The 25,563-nt window shown below is 36.6% G+C and overlaps 1 protein-coding gene across 3 annotated transcripts in view; it reads right to left on the minus strand.

Annotated features, from left to right (window-relative positions):
- Positions 1–25,563, minus strand: part of LOC149088330 (ATP-dependent translocase ABCB1-like) — a 532,351-nt gene that overhangs the window by 92,355 nt on the left and 414,433 nt on the right. For all 3 annotated transcript variants that reach the window (XM_089247148.1, XM_089247163.1, XM_089247155.1), the window contains exons 21-22: positions 12,793–12,996; positions 12,573–12,673 (exon numbers count right to left, since the gene is read on the minus strand). In XM_089247148.1, the coding sequence (XP_089103274.1) occupies positions 12,573–12,673; positions 12,793–12,996 (305 nt within the window). The remainder of the gene's footprint in view (positions 1–12,572; positions 12,674–12,792; positions 12,997–25,563) is intronic.

The following is a 25,563-nucleotide window of genomic DNA, read 5'->3' on the forward strand; positions in this document are numbered from 1 at the left end:
AGATCTGTAATTTTTTTAAAACAATAAAAATTAAGTTTTTGATTGTTCAACAGTCTTGCATCTCCTTTTAAAAAAGTATTTCCACAGTGATGAATTGTGATATTGTGGTAACTTGGTGACTGCCTATATTATGCCGCCAAATTGGTTCGTTCTGTCACCAGTCGATGTTTGTACTTGTGAACAGTAAGTTGCGTATGTGCGAGAGGGTCATCATGTTGCTCATTTCACTTCACAACTAACTAAAGTTAATGATTAGTTATGTTGATTGTGCTACAAACTCTGCTACACCTTGCATTTGTGAATCGCAAGAGTTTATTGGTTCTAGGACACACTATCACTGTGTGATCGTTCGACAGAATTGAAACCACATGACTACAATGGACATTCTAGGTTCCAGATCAGCAGATTTCAGTGTAAAAAAGATTGGACAAGATGGAAGATGTCAATGATGCTACTGTTGAAGACCCACAAACTTTTGGATTAAGTAATGGGAGAGAAAGTTCCTCCAAGAGAAAAGGAAAATTTGTCGCTCACCGAGACTGCTGAGTTTCGTTAATCCAAAAAAAGACTTCAACATAGGTGACGCAAAAGCACTGTTGCTCGTAACTCAGAGCCTAGATGAAACAAACTTTGACTTTCTGAAAACGTGCACAAGAAGCTACTAGCAATCTATGACAAGTCATCATTGCATCGACTAGACCAGCTGTGGACAGAGTTTTTTCACCTAGAGTGGAGCAAGAAAAAAATTGTTGCTTCTTTCATCAGTCACTGCCAGAATACATTCATTGAAGCAAACGACGAGCTTCGCCATATTTCGGAATGTGAGGTTCCCAGTGCAATGTTGCTGTTTCGCATCATGTCAACACTACCAAAGGAGTACCTGGCCTTCAAGACAGTATGGGATGGTGTACTGCTGGATGAATGGTCAATCGAGCTCTTGACAGACGGCTGTGTGGATTTGAACAACAAAGCGGTTTAGACGGCTCAGCATTACACACGGGATTGAAAATGGAATGATGAAAATGGATTCCTTTCCCAGTGGGAAGAAACTTAGACTGAAAAAAGAAAGAAGAAAAATGGAAGCAAGGACAGAAAAATCATGGGAAAACTGGATCTACAGCAAAAATCCTTTATTTCCTGTGTGGAAAAATCTGTCACAAGAAATCGACTTTCTTCAACGAAAAATTGACAAAGGTGCATCGTCGTTACCAATTTTGGGCTCCACGATGTCATGTATGTTACTACAAGCAGCCGATTAATGGATTGTGGACTCGGTAGCATCACACCACGACACCGAATAGCAATGTGTTTGCGAATATCCAGAAATTTGAACAACTGGAGATTGTCAGTACGGCTGGTAGGGAGAAGCTTCTCGCCTATGGATGTAATCGGATAAATGTAAAAACAAAAGTCAATGGTAAGTGGAATCATAACTTTCTCACTGATGTGTGATATGTTCCCCATTTGAAATATCAGCTCTTCTTCATAACGCATGCTCTCAGAAAAAATCTGATTTTTGTGAATAGATGTTGCTACGTAAAAAAAATCGTATGACTGTTGCAGTTGGACAAAAGTCACATAACGGTTTGTTCATTATGAATTTTTTATAGACAAACAGAAAATGTGTATACTAGTATTCATTTCAAGTTCGAGTGATACTCTCCAGTTAATGCACAAGAGTTGGTACATCAAAATAATATACATAAATGTAATGTTGGTAGATCAAAATAATGCACATGTAGTTGGTACATCAAAATAATAAACACTGAAAAGTTTCTCAAGAAGCAAGGAATTTCTTTGTCTGCTGGTGACACTGAATTTTGTGTTGGGTGTGTGTATGGGAAGTCCCACAGAAAATTATTCAAATTTGGAATGATTAGAACAACACAATCTGGTGAAAAAAATCAATGCTGATGTCGTAGGACTCATAGAAGTCGTCTCAGTTGGGGGTTATTGCATGCTGACTATGAAAGATGATTTCACAAAGTTTTATCGTGCCTTCTTCTTGAAAGCCAAAAGTGAAGTGGCTTCTTGCATCGACATTTCCCTCAACTAAATTAAAATGACAGGTCATGTTATGAAGCAAATTCTGTATGATTCCAGAACTGAATTTGTAAATAATGCTGTGAAGAAAATTCTCAATGATCATGGTATTGAGATGTGTGTGTCCATGGTTGGAACACTTGAACAAAATGGGGCAGCTGAACGTAAAAATCACTATGTTTCATCATAAGCTATGTTTCATCCTAGGAAACTGTGGGCAGAGGCGTGCAGTACTGCTGTGCTTGTTCTCAACCACACAGGTCCGACTCCAGTAGATGGTAAAACACTGCATGAGGTGTGGTGTGGTAAGCCATACAATTTTAATTTTAAACGTCTACGAGTGTTTGGAACGAGGTGTTATGCTCATCAACCAAAACAAAGGCATTGAAAGTGAGACAGAAAGTCTGTGGAAGGAACTATTTGTTCGTTACCAGGTGCATCCCCTGTATACAGATGGATATTATGTATACATATCATCTACAAGTGTAGTAAAAATACTGTGGAACTGAACTGGAACATTATTTTCTGTGAAGACATCATTCAAACCAGAAACTGTGTGTGGATTTCATCGAAAATTGTGATGAGTGCACTGATGAAGATGACAACATCCAAGTGTCCCTAAAGACTGATGATGAATGCCAAAAAGAGCCAGAAATTCTTGAAAGACGGTATCCTTTTCGAGAACACAGACCACCTCCTTTTCTTACATAAAACTATGTGCTATTGGTCAGTGCCTTGAGTGGTGTTAGAGCTCCTACTAGTTATAGTGAAACTAAGTCAAAATGTGACTTCTCCAGTATTGCAGCGTGGGTAAAAAGAAACTCATCCTTGGTTTTGATGCTAATGCTCACCATGTTTTATGGGGGAGCAGTGATTGCAATAAACAAGGTGTGGATCTTTTAGAATATATATTATATTACAATCTGTACATTCTTAACAAAGGTAATGGACCTACTTTTGTTACTGTTAATAGAAGTGAGGTTGTTGACATTACATTATGTAATAGCTCATGCTATGATCACATTGAAGACTGGAAGGTCTCGGATGAAATCATGTAGTCAGACCACCGTCTGATCATGTTTACTGTTGCAGGACCAATTATGACAGTAACAGTAAGTAGAAATCCAAGGCTAACTAATTGGGCTACTTCAAAGAGGATCTTTAAGACTTGACATCTGGTCAATTTGGAAAGTTTTCCTCCATACTCAATTTGGAGCTGTCTGTTGACCAGCTGCAACATGTCATGCTCCAATCTTTTCCCCAAAATTGTAAGACTACCAATGCAGAATCATAGAAATTAGTGCCTTGGTGGTCAAAAGAGCTGAGTAAAATGAGAAAAGGCTGTAGAGGGCTTTTTAATAGAGCTAAAAAAAGTAGTTAGTGACAGGAATATAAAACTGCACTCACTGCTTGTAATAAAGCCATCAGAGATTCAAAGAGAGCCTCTTGGAGAAAGTATTGTGATGATATAAATAATATCCCTGCTACGGCAAGGTTGGTCAAAATGATGTCCAAAGACAGAAACTGGTTTGAATACCATCAAGCTACCTAATGGTAAATTTACAGAATCTGGGAAGAAATTCTAGCTGAAATGCTTAAAGTACATTTTCGAAAATATATTCCGACTGATAATAGCGCTAGCCATTATGCTCTTTCTGCAACTACTTGTAGTAAGAGTAAGTGGGATCTAGCCAGGAAGGTGGTCACGTATGACAAAATTATATGGGTTATAAACTCCGTCAAACCATATAAACCTCCTGGTATGGATGGAATTGTTCCAGCCCTCCTTAAGGAGGGTAAACAAATTCTTACTCCAATTCTCTGCAGAATGTACAGAGCATCTATTGCTTTTGGGCATGTGCCAACTGCCTGGAGAAACACTAAAGTAATTTTTATACCAAAAATTGGTAAAGATAATTACTATGAGGCTAAATCTTTTAGACCAATCAGTCTCACATCTTTTTTACTGAAGTCGGAGAAACTCATTGATAGATATATTAGAGAGGTTGTTTTAATGACAGTGCTGCTGTCTACTTCTCAATATGCCTATCAACCAGCCAAATCCACGGATAATGCTTTATATAATTTGTCTCATATATTAGAGAGAAATATATGAATGTTAAAGAAGTAGCATTGGCTGTATATTTTTTGATATTGAAGGAGCCTTTGATAAGGTTCCTATTGACACTATTCTTTGAGCTCTTGAGAGAAGAAGTGTTAATAAGACAATTATTATATATATATAAATGTATATATATAATTGGATAAATAATAATTTGTTATCCTTCAGGTGCATAAATGTATCTATGTGGAGATAACATGACAATTCATGCACAATATATATTCCGACTGATAATAGCGCTAGCCATTATGCTCTTTCTGCAACTACTTGTAGTAAGAGTAAGTGGGATCTAGCCAGGAAGGTGGTCACGTATGACAAAATTATATGGGTTATAAACTCCGTCAAACCATATAAACCTCCTGGTATGGATGGAATTGTTCCAGCCCTCCTTAAGGAGGGTAAACAAATTCTTACTCCAATTCTCTGCAGAATGTACAGAGCATCTATTGCTTTTGGGCATGTGCCAACTGCCTGGAGAAACACTAAAGTAATTTTTATACCAAAAATTGGTAAAGATAATTACTATGAGGCTAAATCTTTTAGACCAATCAGTCTCACATCTTTTTTACTGAAGTCGGAGAAACTCATTGATAGATATATTAGAGAGGTTGTTTTAATGACAGTGCTGCTGTCTACTTCTCAATATGCCTATCAACCAGCCAAATCCACGGATAATGCTTTATATAATTTGTCTCATATATTAGAGAGAAATATATGAATGTTAAAGAAGTAGCATTGGCTGTATATTTTTTGATATTGAAGGAGCCTTTGATAAGGTTCCTATTGACACTATTCTTTGAGCTCTTGAGAGAAGAAGTGTTAATAAGACAATTATTATATATATATAAATGTATATATATAATTGGATAAATAATAATTTGTTATCCTTCAGGTGCATAAATGTATCTATGTGGAGATAACATGACAATTCATGCACAAGCTGGATGCCCGCAGGGACGTGTACTCTCTCCTATCTTGTGGCGTCTAGTTGTGGACTCACTTCTTGAGAAAATGGCTAAATCTGGAATGGCTTGCATTGGTTATGCTGATGTTGTAATTGTCACTAGGGGCAAGTACATTGATACTGTATCTAGTATTATGTCTGATGCTCGTAGGAAGGTTGAAAAGTGGTGTGACAGTGGAGGACTTTGTTAACCCACAAAAGACTACCATGGTCGTTTTTACCAGAAAAAAAGACCTTCGTTTATGAAGAACATCAAGTTCTTTGGTCAAACTCTTGAATATGCCAGTGAGGTTAAATTTCTAGGTGTGTACCTAGATTAGAAACTGACCTGGAAGAAGCACCTAGAGTTTTGTCTGAACAAAGCTAAGAGAGCTTTTTGGGCCTGCAGAAATGCTATTGGAAGGACATGGGGATTAAATCCTAGAGTCATCCACTGGATCTACTCAATGGTCATATCTCCTACTATTACTTATGGTTCTGTTGTCTGATGGTCCAGAACAAGGTACAATACAGTTAAGTCATACTTGGCTAAACTACAAAGAATAGTTTGCATGACCATCTATGGCTGTACATGAAACCACTCCTACTGAAGCACTCAAACTTTTACTCAGGATATATCCCCTACACATGCATATAGAGGCTGAAGCAATCATTTGTATGAAAAGATTCAAGAATTTGGGTCAGTGGAAAGAGAACTCACAGTACTTATCATGGGGTGGTCTTGATGTAAATGTTACACAACATCCATATCTCAACATGCCAAGTGATGGAATGCTTTCCAAATTTGCATTTATCAAGCCTTATATGGTTCAATTCCCTTCTAAGGAAGACTGGGGCATTGCTCCTACTCACAGTGATAGCAATCTTATTTGGTATACTGATGGCTCTAAGCTTGGAAACAGTACTGGAGCTGGAGTATGCTGTCCTGGAGATGATACAGTTATCATATCCTTTAGGTGGCTACACCACTATTTTTCAGGCTGAAATCTTTGCAATTCTCATGTGTTGTAAAATGTGCATAGGTAGAAGTATTAGTAGAAGATGCATTTCTATATGTTCTGATAGTCAGGCTGTGCTAATGGCTCTTCAGAAGTCTGAAATCACCTCTCATGTTGTCTGGGAGTGTTATCCTGCACTCTGTAATTTATCCAACAACAACAGTCAAGCTTTGCTGGGTACTGGGTCATTCAGGTAATGAATTGGCTGACAAGCTGGCTAGAAGGGGTTCTAGGATTCCATTCATTGGTCCTGAGCCAGCTTTGGGCATTTCATGGGAATTGATCAGAAATACTGTTTTCAACTTATTCAGGAGAGAACAGTACCAAGATTGGCTGAACACTGATGGTCAGTGACAGGCAAAAGAGATAAATTGTGACTGCCCTAGTTTTAGGCAGAAGAAGCTGATGAAGCTTAGCAAAAATGGTATTCGTAGAGCTGTTTGGTCTACTTACTGGCCACTGCACTCTTAAAAGGCATCTTAATGTCATAGGAGTTAGTAGTGACTCAACCTGTAGAGGTTGTTTATACATATAAGGAAGAGACAGCTACTCACTTTCTTTGTGAATGTCGAATGTACTCTGCACACAGGTTTGAACACTTGGGTCATCATTTGATTGAACCATGGGAGCTTCAAGACATTCCTATTAGATCTTTGCTGAACTTTGCTTCAGCTACAGGTCTCTATTAAAGACTTCTTTTTTTGGGGATAGTACAATAGACCTCTGGTCGCAGTGCCAGGTCCTATGAAACCACCCACCCATAAGTCAATCAATCAAGTCAAAATATAGCATCATTCTATGGAGGAAGATACTTTTTCATGTGTGTCAAAAAATTGTGTTTAAGAAATTGTGCAGTCTCAATGATGAAGAGTGAGAAGAATGGAGTAAAAAAACGCTAAATATTATCTATGGATATTCAGCCAACCATATATAACAGGGATGGCAAACAGCTGGCCAGTGGGCCGCATGCAGCCAATGTTTGAAGGAGTTGGAATACTCAGCAAAGCACACCAAACATTGATTGATACATTTTTCCAAAAGATGAAAAATTCAGTACATAGACTTTGTGCAATATTTCTTTCGTAATTTTAATTGTGTATCTGTGCAATAATTATGTACTTTCATGACTTTAAACACATCATATATTGTCAGAATTTCATTCATTTGCAAACAAAGAACCATTTCAGTTACTGTTAATACCAGGGTTGGGGTTTTGGATAGGATATGGGGGGAAAACTGTCCAAAACTGTCTGAAACTGTCCAAAATTGTCTGAAACTGTAGAAAACCTCCAAGTTTCAAAATGTTATGTGTAAACCTTTGGTTTTTTTCTTCCCCCATGATACTAACATTAAAAAAAAATACTAGCAAAAAATAAAACTAACTGAATCAAAAATATTTCAAAAACGTGTCATTTGGTTAATTGTTTCACCAAATTTATGGTTTTAAGTTGGAAATCTGATAGTAAATTAATATCACTCATATAAATGTTTAAATAAACACGGTTTTCAATTTTTTAGTTTCTCGTAAATGTTATTTCTACTTCACATCTTATTTTTCATGTATGATTATGAAGCAGGTACTGTATTTAGAACAGTGCTTGTCCAAAACCCTGCCGAATCTGCCAGAACACTTTCCTTTAGAAAATGCATTATATTGAAGGTACTGAATACGCATAGTCACAGTTATAATCATTGCATTATTGTGAAACTAAACATAAATATTATTTTTTATTGGATACAAATATAATGATGTGAATAAATATCAATGGTGTAGTGTTTATTTAATGCAAATTGTTCTATTTTGACTTTTCAAACTTTTTATTTTTAAATTTTCAAGTGAACTTTATATTTTACATTCTCAATTTTCAAAAACTAATTATTAATAAAGAAAAATATCCAAAGAAAATGAGGCCACTATGTAGCACCTACACATGACTAACAGAACACAATTTCAAAAACACTGATTACGCCTACATGATGATAAAAGACTTCCAAGACTCAAAATTTTTGTTAAATTTAAATTGTTGCTCTTATGAGGCTAGGAGCTAATATTTCACCGAATAAATTCAAGCTATATTTACAATTCTATCACATGGGGGACAGCAATAAGAAAAACACTGGAAGAAGACTTATCAAAAGACTGTCTTTAACACAGTTTTTTATTTTCGTGTTCCCCCCCCCCCCCAAGTTATGCATCAATTGAAAGAATATTTTCAAATTTTGTTATCTTAGGAATCATCTTGGCACAGATAAGGCAGCTAAATTAGTTATGTGTTATCAAATTTTAAAAGGCGCAACTGCGCTTGATTATTAGTGTTCGATTATTATGTAAGTTTAATTTCATTCTGTAGTCATATCTATTGCTTTTTTCTAATTTTCATGTGACAAATTTCTATCCCATTCTTGTATCTTTCATGTTTCCATAAATTTAATATTTAACCTCAAGACAGTTCAGTTTTCAATTGTTTGATAACCTGATATAACCCTTTGCACATACTGTTTTGAATTTCAAAATTTTATATTTAATGTAATTTTAATATTATAATATAATTTATATAATATAAAGTTTATTATTTGATTATAGAAGTTACCTCTTCTTCAAATTGCAGTTTTTCACTCATAGTTATAAATAGGAGGTTTTGGACAGTTTAGGACAGTTTTGGACAGTACGGTAAAAACCACGGTATTTACTGTGATTTTTACCGTACTGTTCAAAACCTTGCCAACCCTGGTAATACTGTTACTTAGTTTCAACGGGAATCTTCTCTGATGCAGTCACACCTCTCTTTTAAGGTCTAAATTTTCTTGTCCCACAAGTATCCGTAAAAGAGGGGTTTTACTGTACTTATCATCGCTCTCTATATTGATGACAGACTGGTAGCTGAATCAAGCAAGTCAGAGATAGACAAGCTGATCGCTGATCTGAAGCAAGACTTCAAAATAACTGATGGTCCACTAGACTCATTCTTTGGTATCTAAGTTTAAAAGAAAGAAAATGGGGACATTTTCATATCTCAAGGACTGTATACTGAGAAAATCTTGCATAGTTTTGGTATGGAGCAAGCTAAGCCAGTAGGTTACGATATCACTCAGGCTGTCTCACCTGTCCCTCTATCGCAATTCGCTGATGATGTGAAGTTATTCTCTCCAGTATAAAAACCACTAGGAGCCTAAGAATAAGTTCGCCTGCATGCCAAAACCTTTTCCAGTGGAGTTTTCAGTATAAGCTCAAACAATCAAACACGATATATAGAGAGTGAATCACATTTTAATTAATTTGACAAAATTTATAAATGATTAATAATAATTAGTGTGGTCTACCTGCTTACACTTCATCGTGGCTCAAATCATATTGAACAGACTTACATTTCTGACATACTTTTAAAGCGTTTCATCATCTTTATCAAATATATGTTTCAATTTGATAACTTTGATCATTTTTCGAATCTTCTATTGCTGTTTTTGTTTAATTAACGTAAATTAATAGAAGTAAAAGAATCAAGTACTGAAATTCATAAAAACAAAGAAAAACATTAGAACTGTATTTAAAAATGTAGATTAATTTAAAATTACTATAGTACATTCCACTTGCGTTTCTAGTTAGAAAACTCTCTCTCTTAGCATGATTTATTTTCATAATTCTAACTTTTACCAACACTTATCAAAATTTTCTGTTTAAAGCATTTTCATAAAAGCATTTTCATGACTAGTTTTTGGAAAATGCTATAAGTGGGACTCACTGTATATGAGCTCTTCAATTCTTTATTACTTGTTTAAAACCAAGAGTTTCTTGCCATACATGAAATCCAAGATTGCAATCTCAATATTTGAATATGCAAATTCAAAAAGATGCCCTGGTATATATAGGTTCTCAAATATTAACAACACTAGCTGCAATCAGCCTAAACCTCAGATGTAATTTATTTAATAGTAGGCAAACCCATTGTCTTATCAGAATATGAACTGCAGTGGCTGCAAGCAATGTAGCCTACATCCTAAATTTTCGGATCTTTGTGCTCTTATATGTTTTTACGCATGAACTCTCTATTTATGAAACAAAATATCTCTAATGTTGGTACTGTACTAGGTGAATAATTAGATTGAGAAAAAAAAAAATCAGAGAGAAACGTCTTACTTTTTTTTTGGAAGTTCAGCAGTAAAAATTGTCAAAATTTAGAATTTACTTATTATATATCTGTCTTCCACCTCCAGACCAGATGATAACTCAAATAAGAGGGGGGGGGGGGGGGTTTCAAAGGGAAAAATTACTAAATTTCTTTTGTGATGTCCCTTTTCTTTTGATGCTCTAAGCATGCTTTTTTCTTGGTTAATATAGCCCTGTTATTCTTTAATGGCAGAAAGAAAGGCCCGACTTTTGTCAGTGGTAAAGAAAGCGACCCCACATGCATACTCTTTTTTCCTCTTTGAAATAAACTAATGCCATACCTAATAACACTAAAAATGATATTATAGGGCCTTGAACTGAAAGCCTCTTTCCAAAATCAATAATATTTTAATGGGAAAAAATTTAAATTTTAATCAAAAATTCCCAAAACATCTGCTGAGAAAAGGAAAGGGTTCCTTTTGAAAAAATTTGCAGCCCCTGAAATTTTGTGGCCGGTGCAACTGCACCTTTCACAACCTCCTAAGTCCAGCTCTGTTTACTCAGCGTTTCCTTATGCCACCACCCCCTCTCAGAGCCCTGAAATCAAAAATTTTGCGAATTAACTGAATTAACATTTATTATTTAATGGGAAAGATCTTTTTTCTCAAAATGAAAGATTTCATCAGCATTTTGTACAGTGTTGATAAACATTAGCAATAGTAGAAACTCTGGTTGTGCCTGCTTGTTGCGAACGTTTATTTAGAACCAGAAATTGGCACACATTCTCACTTGGAGTTGGAAAACCACTCTACAATCTGGAAGATTCAACTTAAGCCTTTGTGATGGGAAGCAATCACTATATGCCACATGACATACAGTTGATTCCACTATAACAAACCTCTGACAAAGTGATAGAAACAAAGCAACAGGGAACTAAAAACAAAAAAGTCATTAATGTATAATATTATTTCAGTAATACTGAATTGACTACAGTGGAACTTCAGTTAACAAGCTTAATTCATTCCACCAATGTGCTCGTTATCCGAATAGGTCGTTATGCGAATCAAACTTCCCTGTGGGAAATAATAGAAACTCAGATAATTTGTTCCACAATTATTCATTCACATAAAAATAACTAACAAAAACGGCATTCAATCAATAATTAAACACATTAATAATTATACATAATGCAATAAAATATACGTAATATAAATTGCACCATAAATAAATGTACAATACAATAATACAAACTAACTTACTCTGAACGAGAGAGAGAGAGAAAATAGCTATCGTTTAGAATGATTAACAGACTCACTGTTGTTTGCAAACTCATTCGTTTCACATGACTTTCAAAAAGAACCTTATCCAATGACACTTGATTTTGCCTCCTTTTTAGGATTTCTGGGAAACTGTAAATTGCGATGTTCGTTGCTGAGATTGCACATTGCTACAGCTTTATTTATGTGGTTCTTTTCTGCAGTTTCACACAGATTCCCACATTCTACACATATCTCTAATCTCATTTTATATAAGGGACTCCCCCTTACTTCTCTCTTCCTCAGATAAGATACCATCCATGAACTCTTGCTGGTGCGTGCAAAAGAGATCCATAACTTCATCTAACATCAACTTCTAGAAATTTTTCACCACTTGTTCTTGAATGCCATCTTCATGCACTTCCAGTCCATGATCTTCCCCAAGCACAAAATCTCTTCCACGAGTAGTGGCTCTTGTTCATGAGCTAGCCCCCTTAAAATCTTGTTCAATAATGCAATTAATGCAGTTTTTTTCCAAGCAGAATTAAAAAAAAACTTGAGGTGCACATACACATCTATGCTATGTTACATCTAGTTTTGTCATAAATATTCACACTCACACGTCTTAATTTTCCGAGTGAGGCACGCTTACCAGAGATTTTAGGGGATAATATTACCCACAATTCCATAACACGTGTGTGAGTGAAAGCAAAAAACAGTCAGCTCAGTTATGGTAATGTGAAAGTAAATTAAAAAATAGCAAAATTTTTGCTCGTTATGCAAATTGCTCATTAACTGAAGTTTCACTGTACAATTAAACAATGATCAACTGAATCGACAACATAGAATCAGTATAGGTTCAGTTTAGGCCAAACACTCCAGGGTCTCAAATCAGATGAAAGTAAGTTGAATTCCAAGATTAATTTTCAAATATGGTATTATACGAGAGGAGAATACAAGTAGTCCAATATGACTAGTAGAAGATGGCATAAATTAGACATTACAATGTAAACTCAGAACTACTGGAAAACCAACATGATACAAAGATTTCACAAGTCAGTGGAAATTGTTATAACTAACTTACTTTAATGGATCAAGTAATGCTGTCCTAAACTGGATGTAAAATGTGTTTTCTTGATGCAAAGATGCTACAGTTCTAATGCTTTCAATTGCTTCAATTGCTACCTAAAATAAATAAGTCGAACTTTTGGCATGGCAGAGACGGAAAAGGTCACAAAGCATTAATCAAGATTCTTTCATGTTTTATTTAATCTATAAAAAAATCAATAATTAACGATTGATACCTTCGATGCTGTTTCTGTAGCAGACTTTTCCCCTAACATATGGCCTCGTATGACTCTACTTTCAAAATATGTGGCTAACAAAACTAATGGTGTGAATGCCAAGACTAGAAGACCCAGCTTCCAGCTGTACCATAACCCAATCACAATAGAGCACACAAGAGTTGAAAATGCTTGAAGAATTGTTGATATGCGTGAGCCAGTAGCCTGAAGAGAAAAAAAATTGCTTTGTTGAAGATATCATTCATGACGAATAAATAATACAACAGAGAAACTTTAAAACCTGCGCTTCTCAGTTTTCTGGACTGCAAAGCTTATGGGTGCAAGGATGGAAGTAGTGACAATATCTTGTATAAAATATATTAAATTTATAAATGCCCCAGAAATAAAAGACTATAAAAAAATTCTTCTGACAACACACATGATGGCGTCACAACACAATGGAACTTTATCTCTGACGTCATTCCAGTGAGAGTGAATTGCGACTTGAGTTGCTAAACGATAGACATGTTGCCAACATATTGTTGGTTCCAATGATATTGCAGGCCAGAAAACTAGTTCTCGTGCTTTCCTTAAGCAAGCATTGATTCCTTGATGACCTTTAAGAATTTTCTCCTTCAGGTCTTGTCTCAACACCTTCGGTATCATAATTCTTTCTCCTCGCACCACCACACCATTAGTGATTCCGAGTTCATCTTTGTATTCATTAATATGGTCTTAAAATAGGAACAATGCCATCTTTTTTTCAATTGCCATCCATTTTGAATAGTGTTTTTCAAGGATATCATTTCTTCATCCTCTTCAGATTGCCGTATAATCTCTTCTAAACATCTCCTTTTTATAGGTAATGCTTTAGGGGCTATTCAAATATTACGTAAGCAGATTTTCAGCCATTTTTGACCCCCCCCCCCCTTGTCAGCAAAACACTGACCCCCCTCCCCTGTCAGCAAAATTTCGTCAGCAGCTTAGAATACTTCATATCTTCAAAAAAGGGGTGGTTGATGACATAAGCAACCTTCAAATCCCCCCTCCCCTTGTCATCAAATCCGAAACCCCTTCCCCCCTCGATGCTGACATAATACTTGAATGATCCCTTAATTGTACATACAATGTCTTTAAAGGCCCGTTTACACGAGGCAAGTGCTTTAGTTGGTAACTTAATTTTTAGTTGCCAAGTATGATACAATGTATGCAGACGATAAGGGTCGTTTACACGGCTTTAGTTGGCAAGTGCGCAAGTGATTTAGTTGGTAAGTGAGATAAGAATGGTTCTATTTTTTCCGGTTAAGTAGACGTATGCGTATGCGCCGGTGGGCATGACCTGCCGCTCTTGGAGGGGTCTTTTTGCTCTCTCACGGAGGGGTTTATTTCGATCTCAAGTGCGAACCTGTTCATACTCCGTCGTCTCCTGAAGTTTCGCTAGAATTCCGCGGAAATATTGGATGGTGAGGTGGTGGCCAGAGGGCACAAGCTTCAAGTTTGTTGAAAAATATCTTCACCATGAATGTTTGTTGAACTATTGATATGAAAATTACCTTAACAAACAAGCTAAAAATTATTCTATGTTGGAAAAAGCTATGGAATATTCTGTCGACGTGATGTCAGGAGTTGAAAAAAATTGAAGATTCAAAAATATATATCAGGTGGGGAGGATTTATATATTAAAAACTGGAGGGGGCTTTCAAATATTTCTTTTGTCCAGAACGAATTTGCTGCCATCAGTTGTAAAAATACATGATCAAATATTTAACATAAAGATGTCATCTCTATAGATTAAATTAAAAAATAATAATTTCGAAAATTTGGAAATAATTTTTGTTTAATGAATTTTTATTATTTAATTTTTAACCCTTAGAATTTCCTACGAATGCCAAAAATCTTCTCCCGTATTTTCGGCTTACATAATTCATAATTTATCTCCTCTTCAACTTCGATTAAAATATCGTACAACCGATATTTAGAACTTAGAGGAGAAATAGAGAAATCTTATATTTGATGCATACATAATCTTCTCGATGACTTACATAAGTTTATAATATGTTGTGCATTCTTTTTTTCCCTGTGGCGTGATGTCTCGCCCCCTTACGTGCACCTCCTGATGCGTGGGTGGCAGAGGCAAAAAAAGGGGACAAGCGAACTGTTTTCCTTGCGTGACCTACTTCTTGCTCAGTGTGTTGCTCTCGCGCAAGTGAGAAAAAAGTTTCTCCTTTTTTATTGAATAAATTTATTTAAGTGAATATATGTATATTTTTAAAAAAATATATCATATAATGTGGCTCTGATCACAGTATTCTTAAGTTCTACCTGATCATCTTCATCCATCGTTACGAAAGCTATGAGCTTTAAAAAGCACCTCTCTGAATGCCAGATAAATAAAAAATTATTACTATTATACTCCCGCACGTTGCATCTGTCTCTCTCCATGGATTTGAGTAGACTGAAGCACGCATGCGCTAACTGCGCTCACCTCCGTAAAAATTATCCAATGAGCGCCTACTTACCACTTATCGTGTGGACAGTTTCAAGAAGAATCTGTAAGTTAAAATTAAGTTGCCAACTAAAGCACTTGCCTCGTGTAAACGGGCCTTAACTTCATTTTCTTCAGTCAGACTTTCCATTGGAGCTCTCGACAATGTATCTGGAATAGGAATTTGCTTTCCAGGTTTGTAGATCAGCTCGTAGTTATGTCCCGGTAGGAAAAGTCGTGGGACACTTTTCCCCCCTTTGACAAAAAAGACCCAGAATAGTCATGTCTAATGAGTTTAATTATCAAATTTAGATATTATTGTGTTTAACTTGTGAATAATTATTTTGCTTCTGTCTTTATTTTATCACTTGTGTACAGTGGACACACACTTTTTGTTGTTCACACTGTGTCTTTTGCGGAAAATTGGAAATTGAGATATGATCCTGTTATTTTGAATTTTTTCCACTTCACAAAAATAATCCTTGGAAAATTTGGATCCAGTGTATGAAATTGAGTTGTTTGAATAAGTTTTTGATGAAGAAAAGCAGAGTTTTTAGAAAATTTTGAGGTCCTATTTGTGCAGGAAATGAAACGACGCTCCCGGGTGACGGTCAGGAAGAACAAATAACGCCATTTTTACTGATAAGAAAGTTCGAATACAGACATTTTTAAAGAGAGACATTTTTTTTGTGTGTGTGATGCAGAAGGAATAATTTAAAAAAAAAAATCTTCTCACTCTCTTTTCGTTGTATATAAAATACTGCAATTTCATGTCTAAAACATGAAACTTTTCATCAGAATTTGAGCTTGAAGGGACATGGCCATTCTGAGATGATTATATTTCACATTAACTAATTAATTTGTCAGAAAATTAATTGAGAAAACAAATTTTCTTCCTTTGTACTGTCGTAACATTTTCAGTCATAGGTAACAGAAATGTTGATTTGAAAATGATCATATACTTGGACGTTTCACAACTAGTGTTGTATATGTGTGATTTAATTGTCTTGATGTGAACATTTGTGTTAATTGAATTTTTTAAAATTTCTCTTTATCTTGTGGCTCGAAAAATTACCCATGCCACTAATCATGAATGAAAGTATTATTTGTCGCATATCGTTGAAAAGCTAATTTTTTTCCCACACGATGATGTAAATGTTTTTTATTTCGATGAATATTTATACATTTAATGTGGGAATCTTATATTGAAAATTAATTGTTGTCATTAGGCTGGCCCTTTCGTTATTCCAGACAAGACCCCGTACCAAGAGAGAGAAATGTTTTTCTTTTGGATTCAATGTTTTACTTTTGGTTAGCCCCTTGTGATTTGATTGGAAGAAAGTTTAGATCAGATGTAGTTTGTGCAACGAATCAGAGGGTGCACTTTCACAAGCCCCGCCTATCGCTGGATTTGATATATACACCTGGAACTTTTTGGAGGCGGGCAGTTCAACGAATTCAGTCGCACAAGAAAGTGCGGTCCCTCGTGAAGACCCCCCTCCCCTCGAAACTCATGGACGCAAATCACATCCCCGGCCCAAAGATGACTTAATTCACGAAAGCTAGTTGATGCCAAGTCGTCCAGGAAACTCATGAATTAGTCAAACGAAACTCTGCAAAGAGACAAACCCCGAGCCAAGCTATACTTACTCCAGCCACCCATAAGAGTATCATTGTGGTTATTACCGAGGGACTTCCAGCTATCACCATCACCGTGGAAGTTAGACTGGCAGATGAAAGAGTCCAGCAGTCGTCATGGAGGCCTATTCCAAAGAGGTATTGGTCCATGTTCCTACTGCAGCGAGTGGTCGTCCAGCCACCCAGAAGAGTACCATCATCAAGGATGAATAAAATGACTGTGCTAGGCAAACTTGTGAACAGCTCTAGGGACCCATTCTTCAAAGATGTGATCTGCGTAGGAGACTATCTATTCCAGTGAGTAGAATTTCTTTTCTTCCATTTTTTTTTTGTGGTGGTCATCAAATTATAGGGTTGAAATATATATAGTCTTAGGCACCCAAAGATATTTTTATTTCCTTGATAAGTTAAGACATGTTGGGTACAGCATTAATGGTTTAATAACTTGAAAATCTCAAGCTTTGTGAATATAATTGATCATGAAAAGTACCATTGAAACTTTGTTTGGTGTTCTGTTTTTTTTTTTTTTTATTCAATGTCTATATAGCACCGAGAATGTTAAGGTCCAAAACTTTCGAATATTACTGTGTGGTTATGAGAGAAATTTAAGAATGATCAAAGTAAATTAAAAAAAAGAAAAGAGAGAATTTTTTCTTAAAACAAATCTGTGTGTGTCGACAATTTATTTCTTTGTGTGTGATTTTATCTTTGGAGTTATAAGTGTTCTAGTGCATATTGATTAGAAGAATTACTCACTGTCACAAAGGGTTGTTGTGGTCGCGGGGACAGCATATTGTATAGCCACTTTACTGATCATCGGCCAAATAAGTTGAATTTAAAGGGAACTTTTACTCGTACAGGATTACCCTCTACTACATCATCTCATTCATTGTTAGTGCTGTACTCAGACTTCTGAAAATCACGGTCTGTTGGAATCTATGGGATTATCAGTCTATCTCGTTAAAACCCATTAATGGCAAAGTCAAAACAAAGGACTTAAGTGTTAAGTTTTTTTTTGGAATCTGTCTCAACTTAAATGGTACTGTGATTTTTTTTTTTTTAAACCACCACATAAATGCTGCTGTTCTTTCAACTCAAACTTCATTTCACATAAAAGAGAGTGTGATAACACCTCTCTTACTCTTGTGACCAAAATGAAGAGACTTTGTTCATATATATATTTTTTTTTTTGAGAGTGAAAAACCCCCATTACAGTTATACTTCTGAGTCTTCAATAACATAGTTTGCAATCTTTTAGGAGCTTTGTGCAGTGGCTTCTTTTTGATTGCCTCTAAAGGTTTATGATCAGAAAATACAGTCACTTCCCTTCCATATACATGATGATGGAATTCGTCCAGACTGCATGAAAAGCTAATATTTCTTTTCAATTTGTGCTCTTCTTTCTTTCTATTCTGCAGAACTTAATGAACGACTTGCATAAGCAATGACCGCAGATTCTTATATCAGTACAGCACCTAGACCATACTGTCTAGCATCACATTCAATATGTATAGATTTTTTGTGAGTCAAAAAGTTGCAGAGTACGTGTTTCCTTGTTTGTGTCATCAGCTTCTTCAATTTGTTGACAGCATCACTTGGGCTTTACCCCAGTTTCATCGAATGTATTGTTTCAAGAGATTTCTCAGTGGCTCTGCATATAACTAGGTATGAACTTTATTCTGTATATTCCTAGAAATCGTCGTAATTCATTTACATTAGATGGTTGTTTCATTTCTACCACAGCTTCAATTTTTGCAGGATAAGAGCAAATTCATTTAGCAGAGATCTTGTGACCCATAAAAGTGATCTCATTGTACTTTCTCAAATTCATCTCTATTTAGCTTCACGCCCAACTCTTTACATCGATACATGAACTTCATCATATTTTCATCATATTCCTGCTCATCTTTAATATTGTTTTTAAGCTTAAACTGGAGTTACATGCCTTTATTGAACATACCAGACAATACACATACACTAATACTGTGAAATAGGACAAACGTTAGGAAGAACAATGTGGCGCCATCTGCAGAGGACTTGACAAATGCAAAAGATTTAACATCATTTACTTTAACACTCTCCTCTGTTAACTGTTTGATTTGTATCTTCAAAGTCCCATTTGACAACATAAAGTCAATGGTCTTGACTTCATTAGCGGTTTAGTCATGATATCTGCCACCTGTTCTTCTGTTGACACTTGTCTGACATTAATTTTTCCTTGGAGCACTTTCTCACGGATAAAGAAGTGTTTCAGTTCAATATCTTTAGTACGCCGATGGTATTCAGGATTATGTGATAACTTTATTGCTGTCCTGTTGTCCACTTGAAGGATAGGAATGTTCTTTAAGTTACAATATCTCTGAAAAGTCTTTGGAGCCAAATGACTTCCTTGGCTGCTTCTGATGCTACAACAACTTCAGCTTCAGTTGTTGATATGGCGCAACAATAGCTTGTCTATGGCTTCGCCAAGAGATAGCTCCTCCAGCATATATCATCACATATCCAGATGTTGACTGACCAAATTTTATACATCCACCAAAATCTGAATCACTATAATCCTAAAGCATGCCTTTTGTTTCAGTTGCACGATAAGTGATTCCATATTGAACTGTGCCAGCGACGTAGCAAAACACTCTTTTTACTCTCACATATACCTTCTGCAGATGGATTTTCCAGTGATCAAGACAAATAATCTACACTGTAGGCTAAATCGGATCTAGTTCTTGCCATTAGATCCATCAGAGTACCTACAGCTTGTTTGTATGGAAAGATAGATCTGGTATCTTCAGTCCTTTGCACTTCTGAATAAAGGTGCAACACAGGTTTGCATTCCTCAAAACAAAAACGCTGAAGTATTTTTCTAGCATATCCTTTCTGACTTACCTGTTATTGGCTTGTCACCATGGCGTTCAAGTCCTAGAAAACATGAAATTTCACCAATGGAGGCCTTGAATTTTGCTTCTAGTTCCTTGATGAACGTTTCAGAGTTCTGTTGATCAGATGTAGCAATTAAGCAGTCATCTACGTATAATGCTATTAATAATTTTATACCTTTCTTCTCACGAATGTATAAGCATGGATCTTTTTTACTTGGTTGAAAACAGAGTTCTTCTAAAAACTATCCAAAGCACCTATTCCAACAACGTGGAGATTGTTTTAAGCCTTAGAGGCTATGTTTGAGTCTTCACAGGAAGAGTGTGCAGACTCAAACATAGCAATTGCTTGGCCTTTCTTGAAAGACATCTTTTGACAGAATTTCATGATGATCTTCCTTGACCCAGATCCTGTAACGTTCATCTCCATCATATCCCACCAGGTAGCCTTTGATGGCTTTCTTACCTATTTTTCTCCTCTTCTGGCTTGGAATATGGGCATAGAATGTTGACCCTATGACTCGTAGGTGTTGAAATCTGGGTTTCTTATTAAGCCAAAGTTCATATGGACTTTTGACATATATGGTCTTCCACTAATGACTTGCCTGTTCTGTTCAATAAATATATGGCAGAACCTATTAACTCAGCCCAGATAGCTGCAGGGAAGTCAGCCTCAGGATTTGAATATTTGAATGTTCTGGCCATTTCAAGGATGATGCACATTTTACGTTCACTGCCTCCATTCACTGCCTGCTGAGGTGTATATGGAGCTGTCAGTCTTTGGACAATTCCTCTCAATTTCAGGATTGCACTCACATCTTCAGTGTCAAACTCACTGCCATTATCGCTGAGGAATTCTTTTACTGAATGTCTTGCTGTATTGCCATGCGCAAGCATATGTTCCAACACATCTTCGACTTCTGACTTTTCTTTCAGTAGGTAGCCATGTCGAAACTTTGTGAAGCTGTCTTTAAACATCACCAGATACCATTTCTTTTGGAAAGATTCTTTGAACGGGCCACAAACATCAGCAGGAATGAGTTCGCCTGGCTCAAAAGTTTTCTTTCTGATTCCAAATGATAAACGGTGTGCTTTGCCATAAACACATGGCTCAAACAGTTCTTTGTTGAGGCTCACTGTGATGCCTAACTCCTCTAGTGTCTTTTTGATGTGGCATTTGTCTTAGGTTGTGCCCAATCTCTCGTGGTATAATTGTAAGAAGAAGCTATCTACTGCAGTATGCACTGCTATCTCTTTTCTGGGCAAAATCGGTTCAATATAGCTGCCTTGAATAAATTACCATTCAGACTACATGATCCATAGAGTACTACTTGATTGTTGACTAGCATTCTGTGGGATTTGACACAAATTCACTGTTTTTATTCCTATCTTGTGCTGTGAGAACAGAAAATAAATTTTTACCAATTTTTAGAACATACCAAACATTTTTCAAAAGAATCTCTTGGCTCTTTCCGCCAACAGTTGCTTTGACTCTGATGGTGCCTTTCCCTATTGTGACTAAAGTTTCACTTCCAGCAGCTTTGATGCCATAAGGACTATCAAATTTCTCAGTCAACAAAATACCTGGAACAGTTCGTGACATGCCTCGTTGTCCCATTGTCGATCCAATATGATGTTGAACTATCCGCTACATGGATTTCTTCAGAGACAGACATCAACGCACACCATATTTGCTGCAGCTTTATGCACTGGTGTATCACTTGCTTTATTCACCTGTATCTCACTGGCTTTATTCTTCAGTGGTCTTCCATCAACGATCCACAGCCTGCATTCCTTTACTCAGTGTCCTTTGCGTTTGCAGTAATTGCATATTCCTCTTTTCCAAGGTTTCAGCTTGTTTTTACCATCATGTTTCTGACTTTCTGCTCTTGCTGCTATTAATGCCTCCTGTACACTTTTGCTGCTATCCTCTGCCTTGGTGAAATTTCTCTCGAAAATGCACAATTGCACTGACAGCTCTTCGAATGACTTCTTGTCATTCTTAACCAATAACATCTAACTTGATTTGAAGGTTTCGAATTTACTTGGCAAAATGTGCAAAAACTTGCAGACTAGCATCAGGTTCGGCAATCTGGTTTCACAAGGCCCTTATTCAGTTCATTCCAGAGACTCCTTAGCTTTGCTATGTGTGTGGAAACATCTTCTCCTGGAACCCAACCAAATGCAAAAAATTCGGAGCATATCTTGAATAACTGATCCTTTGCAGTCGCCTCAAACTGCTTTTTCAAAGCCTCCCATGTTTCATAGGCTGAATCACTGTCCATGATTTTTTGATACACACTGTGTGTGACCGTGCTTGCAATCATTGACTTGGCATAGCTATTTGCTGTCCAGAATGAGTCACAAAGTTCTTTGTGCTTCCTAATTTCTAATCCATTTGCATTTTAACTAAGAGGCTTTGGCTTCCTCAGCTTTCCATCAATCACACCTTCATGATAATCAAGCAAACCGCGTATTTTCCTTTTCCATATCACCCAGTCACCCCCTCCAGTCAAAGGCTTGATATGTTGGTTAAAATTCATTTCCCCTCCTTTTTTTGACGAAAAAATAAGAGATTTGACTGCACGACAGTTAAATTTAGCAGATAACCGGAACTATAAGCAAATGAAAGTACTTCTCGGATGAGCGATGATCGCCTTCCATTTCTTCAGTGGTTGTTTACGATGGCTGCCGGCGGATTCTTACTTCCCACGCAAAAAGGTTGATCAACGAAATCTGCTGCGATAACGGCTATCTTCCGAAAAATAATCATGTTGCCGAATTATCTTGAAGAAAAACACGATTTCCGATCTCTCCTGTGCATTTTATCGTGCGGAAAACGCATAACCTAATATTGTTTTAAAGCTTGAACTAGAGTTACATGCCTTTATGGAACATACCAGACAATACACACCAACAGTAATGGCAACATCTTCCAGCAAAATTTCCCTCAACACAATTTCCCTTTTGTGACTAAATTTTTCCCACACCATTCCGAAAAATGTGCTGTCATTTAGCAGGGAAAATACGTAATCGAGTATCTTACAATAGAAAAGTATTGCACTGCATTAATTTCTTTATTTTTTTCACAAAAATTCTTTTGTTTGATGAACTCTCAAAATTTTCCACAAATGCTAAGGAATTTCCCACTTCGACAAATTTTGGTAAATTTTTCCCACAAACATGGGAAATTTCCCAGAAGTTACCATCACTGCACACTAATAATTAGAGCCCAGATTATATGTAAATGCATTTGCATATTTTGGCCTCTTTTAACATTAATGCATATAAATGCATAAAATCAAAGAATTTTCAGAATAAGTGCATATTTTTGAAGGTTTATTTAAGCGTAATCAGTTTTTTTTATAATTTCTCAAATAAATATTGTTAATAATGCGGCAAAAATTTCTCTTTTGGGGTCACTGACAGGACAAAAAAATTTGTTCGTAAAAGAGGGGTGACCGTTCATCAGGGGTTTGAAATACGAACTTCTATTATACAAAGGGGAAAATATTACTTGGCCGTAAAAGAAGGGTGGCCGCATTTGAGGGGTGTCTGTTAACGGGAAGGTTTGCTGCATTTTACAGCATAGGTTTTTCTGCCATAGGTGGAATTTGGTGAATTAATAGAAATCTTCTTATTTTTCAAACATCAAGTGTTCTATTTTTAAGGTTATTTCTAGAGACAGAGATACGTCAAAAGCGTTCAATTTTTTTAGAAATAGTCTAATTATTAGTAGTATGGTGATGCTAGTGCTGGTGGATGTGTCTGGTTGTTATTTCGGAAACATACAGTCATGACTCCTTTCTTTTTTTAGTTATTTAATAGAAGAGAGAGAGACTTTTAGGACATGTTCGGTCGACAGTTGGAGCCAGACTGAACTCCAATACAAGAACACACTAGATAATGCCTAGCTAGTGAGTGGCCTAAAAAATATAATAGAAATATAAAAATTGTACAGGACAAGCAGCGCCACAGTACTCCCCCACGAGTCTGAAGGACGGCATATGGCACAATGTACAAAATATGATAATATAGTTACAACGATATGACAGTATAGTTACGACGATATGACAATATAGTTACAGCAACTAATATGGAATTGACATGTGCAAAAAAAAAGATTTTGTTCGAAAAATTCAAAAAATACGCAATACGAAAATACCTTATGCACAAATTAATAGTCGAGCAAAAAAAAATAAATTACAAATGATCAAAAATTTGTAAATGTATGTATATGCAAAAACGATTACAAGAATAGATAATAGACATATATAATATACATATAAGAACATTGAAAAATGAAAATTTTTTTGCAAAACATAATACCAATTTTCAAAAAATGTTGCAAAAAACAAAAATAATGTTATTCATTTGAAAAAAATATGCAAATAAGAATAATATCAAGGAATTCTTATACGAACCGTACGCCCTGATCGAGTTACATAAGGCTGTTTCGGTTCAGTGAACGGTGATTGCTCATTAAAAATGCAATCAAGCAAAAATGCTGGTTTCAATCTGTCTATTGAGATTTTCGTTAGTTTGCCTTTCATGTTCACTGTATATACTTTTGGAGATCGTTCAATCACTTCATATGGCCCCAAATATGGTTGTTGAAGGGGCTTTCGTACAGTGTCCAGCCGCACGAACACATGGGAAGAAACAGCAAGTTCTTTATGAACGAAAACGTTGTGAGTCCCATGCCTTGAAGTTTGGATCGGACGTAAAGTGTTTATGTGATCTCGTAGAGCACGTAGAAATTCCGGCTGTGTTGGCTGAGGGTCGGAACTGCGGAAGAATTCACCAGGTAGGCGCAATGGTGATCCGTAAACCATCTCAGCAGCAGAAGTGTTGATGTCCGGTTTGATGCTGGCTCGGATGGACAGAAGTATAGTAGGTAACACTTCAGTCTAACGTTCCGTGGCATGGCAGCGTATGGCACCTTTGAGCTGCCGGTGGAACCTTTCAACGATGCCATTAGAGGACGGATGATACGCTGTCATGAGTGTTTTCTGAGTTCCAAGAAAACGAACGAATGCGCGAAACAAATCACTTTCGAATTGTCTCCCTTGATCGGTGGTAACCGATTCCGGAACTCTGAATCTGCTAATCCAGCCAGAGTAGAATGTCTCTGCGACAGTTTCTGCTTTTTGGTTTTCCATCGGGAAAGCCTCTACCCACCTGGTGTATCGATCCACACAGGTAAGGCAGTAGGTGAAACCCCGAGAAGGAGGAAGAGGACCAACAATGTCGATGTTAATGTGTGAGAATCTGCATTGGGGCAAAGGGTATGCACCGATGGAAGATCGAGTGTGGCGGTGCACTTTTGAGCGTTGGCACTCGATGCACGCCCTGGTCCATCGTGTGACATCCTTGCGTATTGAACTCCACACAAATCGTTGACGAATAAGGTCTACAGTTGATTTAACGCCTGGATGGGCGAGGTTATGAAGGACCGTAAACACGTGATATCAGTGTTTTTCTGGTACGTAGGGACGGATAATTCCAGTGGATAAATCACAAAAAAGTTCTGTACCCTGAGGACCGAATTTGATAGGTTTTATATCGAGCACCCCACCTGGTTGTCGAAGGGCTGTTAATTCAGCGTCTGTACTCTGTGAAGTAGCAATAGCTGCGTAATCAATCGAGTCAGGTAAATTAATTTCGGATAATCTGGAAAAAGCATCCGCTACAACATTTCGCTCACCCTGAATGTAACGAATGTCCGTAGAAAATTGTGATATATACTCTAAATGACGTCGTTGTCTGGGAGAGCTGTTATCATTAACTTTGTGA

This window comes from Pholcus phalangioides, unplaced genomic scaffold, assembly GCF_987345545.1.
Source record: "Pholcus phalangioides strain wild (caught in Gottingen) unplaced genomic scaffold, Ppha-v1.0 ptg000003l_1, whole genome shotgun sequence".
Lineage (NCBI taxonomy): Eukaryota > Metazoa > Arthropoda > Arachnida > Araneae > Pholcidae > Pholcus > Pholcus phalangioides.